We start from the raw sequence: 12,365 nt of genomic DNA, 5'->3' as shown, positions 1-12,365 counted from the left end.
TTTATTATATACTGTACAAACGTATCATTAAATAAGTATTAAATAAAAATAAACTTTTAAAAAGTGATATTAGCAAATATGTTTATTATTAATACACACAATCCAAATCTTATATCTATATTTGCTTATTTTAATTACGTAATGTTAATTTCTTTGGATGATAATTATAGCTATATCAATATGTTATTCTAAATTTTAGCATTTTCCAACAAATCCTATTATTAGAAAACAACAAATATCATAAAAAAAAAATCTTCATTCTATGGAATTTATCATTTTGCGTGTTTTTCTTTTCTCTGTCTGCGCAGTAGTCGCGGTTGCTATGTGCACGGCCACAATTTTTCCCAGCAATTTGTCTGGCGAAGCATAACACAGATCTGAAGGGGCAAGAAAAAATAGTAGGCTGTTGTTCTCTCAAAAAATATGAATGGTTCTGTGGTTGGAAGACTAACAAAAAATTATACTGATAAAGATACAATAAGTAAATATTTCAAAGATACTAAAAAAATATAACATGTTAATGTTATGTAGAAAGTTAATTCATTAAAGTATAATAAACGGCAAGATTAAAGTTGTATTAGAATTGAATAATATAAAATGACAAAATAACAAAATAAATAGTAAGAAATAACAAGGAGCAAAGAGCAAGGCAAAGAGTTTTGTATAATTATTATTATTATCTTTATTAATATATTTTGTATATTTTACTATATTACTTATTATTAATTATATTACTTAATTACTAAAACAAAGTAACATTTTGATGTATTTTGAATTGTTTAACTGATTAGTATTAAGTGATGCTTTTCTTTATCTTCTCAGTATCTATTGTTATTTATGATACGTCGTCCTCCGTTTATTTTATACTTTAGCGTGAAATCTACGAACACCATTTTTCTCCGAAAATAAAATTTCGTTCACATATATTGTGCTTTTGGCTATCAAAGGCTTTTATCGTCCATGGTCTACTGATTGAAATTGGACTGCCGTTTTTATTACATATATATATATATAGGTATATATGTCAAAACGTAAACGTGATTCGAATAATGCAGTCACTTGTGTTTTCTTATATTTATTATATGAATTATTTATTTATATATTTATTTATATATTTATTTATAGGAAAAGAATACTATTAATACACTTATATATACACAAGCTACTTATTGATATTTTAGAAATTTATAATTTAAGCAATTGCAATAAGCATAGGCACATACATTTTTTTATTATTATTATATTATTATAATATAATTAATAAAATAAATAGTAGAAAATGCATTATAACTATTATAAAAATATTTCAATTTTTTGTAATATACGTCAGGTTGCAACACATTTGTAAAACTATATTCTTAAAATACGTATACGTCATTCGCCATCATACATAAAAGGATGGTCGCCTGCCTGGATATGGCCTGAGGGCCGTTCGTTCGATATTTATTGGAGTTACACATAGGACGTAGGGGGCACATCCGGTATAATAATATCTATTTTCCGGGCGACGACGCGGGATGAGCAGAAGTACGACGAGCAGAACCAAACGCAACGGAATGGAACGGCGTGGCGGTGGCGGTGGCGGCGAGGACGACTACACGATGACGTCGCTGTCGACGCTGTGGTCCATCGTAAATGGAGTCGCGTATGGTAGGACTGAAGATAAATAAAATGAAACGAAAGAAAATAGAATGGCCAAGAGAACAGAGGGAAACGTGGATGCAATATGATGGTGTTACCGAAGGTGTTACGTGAATGCAATGCCGATTGGCTAAACTGGATGTGTCCTCTTCATCGATTTCCATCGCACGCTGATATCGATTTCTTGTACGCGCCCATCATTGATTCAGTTAATTACTTTTTCATTTTATCCATACTTTAATATATGCCAGATAAATAAGAGAGAGTGATGTTAAAATTATTAAATTTATTATTAGAAGAAAATGATTATATATAATTTATAAACAAATAGATTGAAATACCTATTATGTTACGACAGAATATATACACGGTCTTTTTAAATTGAGAACACGAAACAGAAACGTGTGCGGGAACAGCGTTTGCATGAAACATCACAACTGCATTTTCATGGAACAAATATAACTCGCGCCGAAAGAATAAGTAGGTAACTTTTCTGTAACAGGTGCGGAAAAATACAGTCATAACACACAGCGAATTCGTATTTTACTACAAGTATAAAACTGTTTAACAGACGGTCACCAAGCATCGAGCGTGGTGGATTTTCCGCGACGGAATTCAATGAGTTCCAAGTCGTTGCTGGCACATTCATAATCGCATCATCCCTAGGACCGCCGAGGAAAGAAGCGCGAAGCGCGAAATACGCGCGCATGACAAAGAATAGGTTGAGAATATAAAGAAGATCCGGAGACAGAGGGTAAAGTCTCCGTATGCGAGCTGCGCGCATTGAGCTGTTTCATGTTACGGTAAAACACGGCGGTGGAAGAGAGCACGAACGAAGATGACGGCGAGCGAAAGAGGGAGGTCAATAGCTCCCACGTGCCAGAACGTGCCGCTGGAATTTAAATGTATTTTATTTAACAGGTGAACGCGCCCTAGGCGCCCGAAGCTTTGAGCCCTTTTTCCCTCTCGAGTCTGCTCCTCGAGTCGCGCCCTTTTCCTCCCTGCTCGACCACCCCGGCCCCCATCTTATTGAGAATACTCGTTAATTACATGCGCTTCCTCCTGGGCGCGCACCGTTCTTCATGATTCGACTTTGCTCCGTCGGTCCCCGTTCTTTCGTCTAAACGTTGAGCTCGTCGTCTTTTCCGATGCAAATTAAAAGCGTGCAGGGAGCGGAGCTGTGTTTTCAGGTGAGACCAGCCGGAAAAGAGACGGCGGAATATTCCCGTTCGACGAGCGTCGGTCGATCCTGTCATCCAGAATACTTCGGTGCGCACTCTTATGTCGCTACGTTTTGCGCCGGTTGGTCTATTCAATAAATCGCTGATAAATGGAATTACACCTTTCTCTGCTGACATTATTAATGTCTACGACCTCACCACAAAGGAAAATTTATTCAACTTTTTTTCTTTCGACTGAATTAAATCGCACGGCATTTAATTTGTTATATGGAAAAGAGATGTCAACGTTTTTCAGAAGACGATTGCGCCGAAAAATTGTAACTGTCGCACTGAAATATTCTGATTATTCTCATACAATCATTTGAATACCAAACAATTCATGTGTAACAAAATGTATATATTTATATATTATCTACACTTTTCACATCTTCAGGATTGTGAGTATTCTACAGACAATTACTCCGTGGACTCGGAAGTTTTTAGAATCATTACGACTTAAAGACGCAAAGTTATTTCAAATACGTTCCTTTTTCCGAAAACGCGAGAAAGAAGCGAGAAAACGCGCTCTTTTTAACTTCTACCTTGCCACCTAGCATTAGCATACGCGCCTTCAAATGTACGTAAACCTGTCGCAAAAAGTGAACGTCAAGGGGCGAGGTAATGGATTTGACAAGATACTCCCCGAACAACCATTATATTCGGTACGTCTACGGTAGTAACAACACGATATCAGCCTTCTGAAACACCGAGTGCGAGAGAAAGTCTACCATCCATTTATTCATAGCGCTTCATAAATAAATGTATGAAAGCGCGGGCAGAGCAGCCACTGGGCCAGCGTTTCTTTCTTTTTCCATTGCCGGCCGCGCCGTATAGGTAAGTTACCTTTTTCAAGTTGTATACATTTATTGCGCGATAAGCAAGAAAAATCCAACAGGCGTACGCTTAACGTACTACAGGTGAGTTACAAGATGGTCTATTTTACCCGAGATTGCGCTGGATGACGAACAGGGATTAAAAGCGCGATAGGTGCACTGTGTGCATATGAGTTATGCATTTTACGTGCGTGTCATACCGGCTGAAAGTTTGAGATATAATTCATATCCGAACACGTGGCTGATATGAACCTTCACTGAGATAGATGCCACGGTACGCTCAAAATGCCATGTGCGGATAACGCTGCTGGATTGTGAACGGCGGATTACACTGTTGGGAACGCTAAAACTTCTATATATATTATCTAGGAAAATTATCTATAAAAAGTTTACAAGTTTAGCTAATTAGACTAGTTAATTAAAATGTTAATTTTGCTTAATTTAATCTGGAGAGGAAATAACAAATTTTAGTAAAAAATATTTATATGCAGATACATTTAAATAAAAAATTGTACTGAGGTTTATAACGGAAAATAGTAGTATTAATAATGTTTAGAACATTTTTTCAGCTCTTTTATCAGTTATGAGCAACGCGAATTAAAACTCTATCGTGATCTCTGATTTTGTATGCGTGATGGCCGAGGACGGAAGACAATTTCTCATTGATTGCATAAGTAATTTAATTAGGAGACAAGAGAGGAGAGTGATCGATGAAGGAATACGAAAACGGAACTTTTGTTTCGTGATTCAAGAATTCTCCAAGGACAGATTAGTCCCTGATACCTCTTTCACTCTCGCAGAAGAGTGAGATAACAGGAAGAAAATGTACTTGCAAGGGAATAACAAGTATAGTAAGAGAGCGGCACACAGGGTAGAAAACTTGTCTTTGCATACTGCCTAGTTTACAATACAGGATTAAGTTTGCGACCGCGCTTTCCTATACCAACGTTTCTGCTTCAAACTTAAAGCTCTTGATAAGCTCTCGCGTTCTCCGTTCTACACCTCCGCCACGCCGAACCTGTCGCTTCTCCAGGAATCGGTGCTTTGTCTCGTTTTTCGTGTACTAAATCTCCCAAAGTCTACTGAAAAAATATTTTACTTTGCGGCGGTAAAAGCTCCTTATTTATTCATCGCACGAAATCTTTTTTTATAAGGAAATGTCCTAAGAATAAATAGAAATGCATTTATAGACTAATTCTATATATAAATTTCCCGATTCGTGGTGAAATAGAAAATAGAAGTCGTAATATTGACTACGTTTCCACTAATTGCATATCGATTATCTTAAAATAAATTAAATTCCATAACTGAGCTAATTAATATTCATAATAATGTCAACATCAAATATTATTCTCTTTATATAAAATAAGTAATATAATTGTTTTGTGGTGTTTTTTGAACAAAAAGCATTTTTCCAAACCAAAAAGATTCCGAGAAAATGATTCCGCGTGAGATTATTGCGAGAGAGAGAGAGAGAGAGAAAAATAAGATAGAGCTAACTCAGACACACAATACTTTGTGGTGGTAGCGTTAGCGAAGGGTGGTTCGGCACACATGTCCAAAAGAAATAGTAGATATACAGTATATGGGATAGATATAATGTTATGGTACGTTGACCACCACGGCCCATGTACTTCCTAGCGCGCCAGTACTGCCACGCTACGTTGGATTTACTCCTCTCCCTTGCCCGCCTTTCGTCCACCCTCGTTTTTACCAGCATACGACTGCGTATACCATCCCTTTTTGCATTCTTTATTTCCTCCGTTACCGTGCAAATTGTACTCTAACAAAAATATATGCTTTAATCAGCTTATTTCCGTTTCGATGGAAAATATGGCACCCCGACGGTGCCTTCGTAACTGGAACGCTTTTTGCGACACGGTAATTGTGATTGCCGACACGCGTTGAATAGAGTTTTAGTGTAAAAATCGTGCTCTTTTTTAGAACAAGTTACTATTGTCATTCGATTATAACTAACGATGCGTCGCGCTTGCCTGCGCGATAACCGTAAACAGAAGTAATGCTCGCGCTTTTAATGCAGAATTTTCAAGATTAAACGTGCAACAGAATTCGAGATTAAAATTAATGATCTTTTTTTTTAATCGTCATATTTCCAGAACAAACTTATGTGATAATTTTTTTCAGAAATGTTAAAAAAAGACAGTGCAAACTTAATATTTCTGTTGATCAAGATAGGTTTATTGTCGCAGCTTGTTCCATCTCGCTTGAGACCGTTGCTTCGGTAGAGGCTTACATAGTATCGGTTCGCTCAACCCTCGGCATATACGTCGCTTTAATTTGCATTCCTACGACCTTCGTAAAATAAAGGTTATCCCGGGCGCGAAGCACGTTTCGAAACTGAATCCGCTTTCCAACCCCCGTCCCCGTCCCTTTTCCAACTTCTATACTCACACTACACCAACAACATATCGCGCTTTCATGCTGCGAAAGGCGAACTGTTATTGCAAATAGGCGAAATCGTCCTGGCGATCCCTTGCTATGGAGATATCATGCGGTTTGCAATATCGAGGTGAAACGACACGGAGGATAATTTTCCCATAGGAATCCAGTAAGAACACTATCACGACGTTTGAATCCGGAAAGCCATCGAGCCGTTCTCGGGACGACCGTTTATGGTTGATATCACGTGCGAGGATGTTGAGAATCCGTCTGATCTTAGCCTTATACACGGTGTTGCGCTGCAGTGTAAATATTGGATTCTTAAAAAGATGTTTAATATATCCCATGCGATGATACAAACGTGAAAATAAAGACGAAAAGCGCATTACATTGCTCGACAGACACAAAAGAATTAATCGGAATTTCAGGAACATTCGTGTTTTTTTTTTATGTTATACATACGCAAAATATACACATGATTCATGTTACATATAATGTTTTCAAACAATTAATTAAAATTTGAAACTGTATTGTTATATACATGTTATCCAGAATACTGTTAAATTCTGCAAAAATATCTTGCAGCGCGAGTTTTGTAAAAATAAACTTTGTTCTGGGAGAGTCAAATTTGCGCGTGCGATATACCGAAAAGCTCGTCCCCGCGGAAAGCTTGCCGATAACGACCGTTCGTCCAGCAGATAGCGCCGAAACATTTCCCAACAATCGCTCCGGCAAATTCCTAATTCCCATACATCACATCCGCGGGTATTGAAAATTCAATCAAATCCAAAAACGCGCTGCGCGAGACGATTGGCCAGGCTAGCGCGTATTTTTGACGCGTTGCAGTAAAGCCGACGTCCTGGCGAGCCGTGTGTGCCGCGATTTGACCGATTTACCGGGCGACATTAAGCGTGTGTGCACGCACATGCATGCGCGCTTGTCGGTGCCGCGTCGACACGACGACAATGACGATGATACGGTGCCGTTGGTGGTGAAGGCAACATGCCAAACTGTCAGACAGCTAGTAGCATACAACTCGGCTACACGTGTTCGCAGACCCTTCTGTAACCATTGGTATGCCAATACGATGCAACGTCCTGCGCCCCCCCCTCGTCCCCTTTCTCGTAGAAACGCCTTACGGTTAGGCTATCAGATAACCCTTTAACGTCATTGTGACCTAGTATGCTGCGTTTGCACGCACGCAGTCTTCCGGCCACCCACCGCCCAGTCTTAATCGCTTTGAGTCTTGTGCCTTCGTCCTTCTCGGTGGGTGGTCGGTACTGTAAGGTACCAACGTGTTACCGCGGATGTTTTCGTTTATCAATGCATGCCATGTTCACTGGTGAAACACAAGCGCTAGATACGCGCTCATAAAGATTTTGTTGTGTTAATTTGCACAAATTTTGTATAGTTCTAACAAATTAATTTATTTTTGATATTCAGTGTTACTTATTTTTGTTAATAATGTAAAACTTATTCGACTCTAACTCAGAATTGACTAACAAGTTTAAAAAATTAACAGAAACTAAGTATTCGATTTATTTTTATGTCATACTTTTCGAAGATTATTTTGTCCCGTTGTTGAAAAATAAGAAACTAAAGATATTAACTTATTAGAGAAAAAACAGTATTTATATACTTTACAATTTTGACTTTTTATTTATCAGAATACGTTTAATATATTTAAAAATCTCTTATTTGAATTTCTGTAAATAAACTAGAAAACTAACAGTATGCTTGTTTAACACGTATTACTATTATGTGTCTCGAACACGAATATCTAAAGCAAAGAACTACGAATAGGTCGGCGAATGATTGCTCGACTCTAGAGAAGTTTCAGAGTTGAAACTGTGTGAAACTGAGAAAGCTTCTAAAGTCAGCAGGAAGCTTTGATAGAGTCGGCAATGGTCAAATAGTCGACCACTGCCCTTACGTAAGAAGGATGAAGATTTAAAAGGAAATTTGAAAAGCGCGCATTCCTTTAAAACTTTTCGCAACCCACTAACCATGCGGCTAAGGAAAAAATAAACTTCACGGATTTTACGTCAAAGCACAAAGTTTATTAGCAAAAAAGGTATCTCAAGTTGAAGATATACTGAAAGTAAATAGTTGTAGAAAAGAAACATCTCTGTGTCTACGACTGAAAGTAGTACATCTTTGAGAGATGTTAAAAAGAAGAAAGAAAAATCGAAAAGACATACTTTGAAATTAAAAAAACAAATATTTTTTTAGAAAAAAATAAAATATGCTTTGCATATTCTTTACGCTGTTTTATTTAATTTAAAAACTTATAAAATTTTTAGTCATATATTTTATTTTCATGTAACATAGCATTATTCATATCATATTCAACTTTTTTTCAACATAATATTTCCAGTTTAGTCAAAAACATACATATCTTTTAAAGCTATTTTTTATTTAATTTTTTATTATCGCTTTGATATTTTTTTTGTTGATTAGAAATGCAAAATAATATTATTATATAAATGGAATATGCTTGCTTTATTCTTTCAGAAAATTCGTTGCAAATTCAACGTATACCGAAGAAATCAGCTGAAACCGCGGAGAAACATGAAGGGATCGGGCGCTTTGATAGAGTCAGCAACGACCGAGCATTTGACCACCCATCTCGGTGGTCGAGAGGGAAACGGTTCGAAAGGTGGCGGAATGGCAGGAGCAGGTTAGTACCGGCAGGGGTGGGCATAGTTATTGCTATGCATATGGTATCCCGAACAATAAAACGGAATAGCCACAGTGCAAGTGTGCAGGAGGGGTAAAGGGGAGGAATGGGATTTTAGAGCCCGTTTTAATCGGGCTACGGGCGAACGACGTGGCGCGGGAAACGAATCGTACTGCAAAAGCAACTCCCGCGTATACCCCTTGCTTCTCACGATCTGCCCCTGATTCCCTCGCAGCTTCCCGTTTTCGCCTTCTCTCTCTCCACCTCCTCCTCGCGAATTTCTCAGCCCTCCCACACTCTTCACGGCTCGATCCCGTGTTCTCGCCACTCCTTTACACGTCGATGCGGAGAATGCATCGATAAAACCAACACACACACGCGCATTCACCCACGTGCAACGTATACATTCGCGTACACCTGACGATGTCGCACTCGTTTTGCTTGCGCGTCGTCCAATGCGGAAGGTTAAGGTAAAGCGGTGGAGGGATAAAGAAACGCACGGGCGAAGTTAAAGGGAGCCAAACGGATACAGGGTTAGCGCCGGATTGTATCTACTCAAGCACGAAACGGTTTACATTTACTAAAAGTTTCCAATTGCATGGAGCATGCCGGATATCCACTCTACTTTCCTTCTTCAGAGACGTCATTTTACTGCTGGGCGATAGTCGGGAGATGCAAGCAGGGACGGTGGCTTCTATCTCTTTCGCGTACTCGGTATACCTTCCCCCCTCGCAACGATTTCAAAGTCGTAGCGGAGAATCGTTTCGCAAATCCTTGGAGGAGGCGCATCGAGCCGCTTTCGTACAGCAGTATACTTCGATCTCACTTTGTATTACTCCTGCCCGACTTCGTCTCTTTCTGTCTCTCGTTATCTATAATGGGTTTTCGTTGTTCTTCAGCAAAGTACGAAAATTTTGTTGGCTGTCTAAACTCGTAGCCACGCTGTTGTATAATTGAACACACTTAAAGCGCTCCGTGAAATCCTCTTGGTGTGAGTCTTCGCTTCAAAGGTGATAACATCACCAACGCCCGTAAACATGATAATTACCAGCTCTCCATAACTAGATACTCGCATAATAAGATAAGCTCATGGAGGCAATCAATTAATATAATTATTGTACTTTGTATATGTGCAATGCATGAATTGATATGTAACATATACGCTTATTAGTATATGACGAAGAGAATGCATTCAAGAAAATGGAAAGAAAACTGCATGTTAAAATTGGAGGGCCAAATAATGATAGAAAAATAAGCATCGATAAAAGCCAAGAGGATATTGCAGCTGGATCGAGGGTTGCTAAAATAAAACTAGCAGGAAGAGGCGACAAGGGGATGAAATTTTCGGTGAAGAGGGTGAGAAGGATAAAGAGAGGAGTGAAAGGGTGAGAAAGAGAGAGAGAGAGAGAGAGAGAGCGCGGCGAACTGGTTACAAAGTTGCGAATTAAAAATACAAAGAAGGACGAGTCGGACGGGAAGGCGGGTGGGTGTCGGTCGAGGAAGGGTAGATTTGAGACAAAGGGCGCCGCGGAAACAATGGCTTGTAATCTCGAGCCCTTAGAATAGCCCTGTCCTGCGCTGCTCTGTTCACCACGGGCATGCCTTTCGCCCTCCCATCCGCTCTGAATCGAAACCACGGTCCGCGATTTTCGGCTCCCTGCCCTTCGCCCGTTCCAACGAGCAGCTTGTCAGATCTGGCCGGGCACAATGAGCGGGTTAAACGAATCAATTTTTGTGCGACTCTACTCGGAAATTCCATTTCCGTGAGCGACATCCGACTCAGGAGGTTGCAGGAAGATAAAAGACGTGGAGCGTTCCGGCGATGAGGTGGCGATGGGCGGCCGGAGTCGTAAAAAGGTAAAGAGATTTCGTGGCCGCGATCGTATTTCCGGGAAGGGACGTTGTGAAGAAGTATTTCGAAAGGTGGCAGGAAAATAAGAAGCTTACACGGTATTAGCACCGGCACTTTCTACCTGCCGGCGAGAAAAAGAGCGTCTCGAGAGATTGAGTTCGGAAACCGTCGGCGTCGTATTAATACAATACAACTTTTATTGATAAGTATATGCTCTATTTGCGAAAAGTGATTTATTATCCAAACGACAACTACGATCGTAATCTAAAGCAAGTGTTTTTGCACGTGGCAATTTATTTTACAATATCTTGGTTATAGTTAATCGCAAAGTAAAATGATACCTTATACTGATATAGTGTAACGTTGAAAAGGTTTGCAAGGAAAACGCCAGGATTTGCGACATTTAGAATTGATTATGATAATTGTAATAAATAGTTACGATTCGGAATTATTAAGCCAAGATATGCAAATTAAGTTTGGGAAAATATTAATAAATTTATGAAATATACGAGACGAGTTCAATAGCTACAGAAACGGTAATCAAAGAAGAAGAATATTGTCAAACTTTCGCTGCGCCGCGTTATCGTGTTACTTAGCTTCTCAGTCCCCGTTGCTGCCTTACTACTCATTGCCCCACACCACCGCTCTTTCCCCGTTTTACATCTTCTTCGCAGTCCATCCACAAAGAAGAACTTCCGTGGATTACCATCTCGTCGCGGTTCTTGTTAATATTTATTAGATGCCTAGCGTTGGAAGGCGGCGCGGATCGAGAGGATTGCATCGTGTAAGGGGCTACGTGAAACTTCCGTGCTTCAACTCTGCATCCTTTCAATGAAAGTGATTACGAACAAAAATAAAAAACTGCCGCCGGAGGAGGAACAGTGTCTTGGATTTTGATCCGAGAAGAATACAGCGCTATTGGAATATTTAATAACTCTGCTCTATACAGGATTATAATAGTCGTCAAAAACACCGGCCATTTCATTCTTAATTTATGTGATAAAATTACTCAGCGGTGTGATTGAATAAATACCACATTTTACTGAACGTTCACGAAATTAGTCTCCTAGCGTCTATTATTTAAATGTGATTTAGGAGGTGCGCAGGGCATAATGTATACGTCTGCAGCAGATCACATATATTTTATGTCAAGCGACTCAAGCGAGTATCTCATAATCTAATTAATTCCGACGCTAATTAATTTCCATCTTAATTTGACCAATTTTTCTCTGAGCGCGCGCGAGATCAAAATGTTAGAAGTGCAGCTTTCGCGTTCCCATCATTAATGCAAATAACGTTGTGAAACGTATCCGTTTTGCGGCCGTTCGTATATATACTTCACGGTGGCGATGTACCGCAATACCATTCTCAGATAGCGCAGCAGGGGAGTCCACGATGGTCGGCGGGCTGGTTTGCATTTCACAGCAGATATACGGTTATCTTGTACACGTCCGTGACAAAGCCCGTACGTTCTGGTTAAGCGCTATCTAACCCCGCACCCTCGAACGTTCCCCCAATCTGTGTCCGTATTAATTACGGTACTCATTAAGATATCCGGTAATTCGCGGCGAGGCTGCACCGCCGGCGCTTGTCGCCCGGTTGCGGCCGCAGCAGCGCACGAGCATCGCAATCGGGCGCGTCGCGGCGCCGGCACGGCGTATTGCCGCGCCAGCACACGTAGAAACGGTCCCGGTATTAATTTAGCAAGAGCGTAATTTTCGTTAATTAATTGATAGATT

At 39.7% G+C, this 12,365-nt stretch overlaps 2 protein-coding genes across 8 annotated transcripts in view; one reads left to right on the top strand and one right to left on the bottom strand.

The window, feature by feature from the left end:
• Positions 1-12,365, bottom strand: part of LOC139808652 (nucleolysin TIAR) — a 524,179-nt gene that overhangs the window by 368,648 nt on the left and 143,166 nt on the right. The gene's annotated exons all lie outside the window — the stretch shown is intronic.
• The window catches only part of LOC139808654 (uncharacterized), a 108,989-nt gene that overhangs the window by 79,285 nt on the left and 17,339 nt on the right, over positions 1-12,365 (top strand). The window contains exon 4 of the mRNA XM_071770872.1: positions 8,609-8,774. Coding sequence (XP_071626973.1) covers positions 8,609-8,774 — 166 coding nt within the window. The remainder of the gene's footprint in view (positions 1-8,608; positions 8,775-12,365) is intronic.

The sequence above is a fragment of the Temnothorax longispinosus genome, chromosome 2 (genome assembly GCF_030848805.1).
Source record: "Temnothorax longispinosus isolate EJ_2023e chromosome 2, Tlon_JGU_v1, whole genome shotgun sequence".
In the NCBI taxonomy this organism is placed as follows: domain Eukaryota; kingdom Metazoa; phylum Arthropoda; class Insecta; order Hymenoptera; family Formicidae; genus Temnothorax; species Temnothorax longispinosus.
The sequence above is the reverse complement of the archived record's forward strand: the minus strand, read 5'-3'. Positions and strand labels throughout refer to the sequence as shown.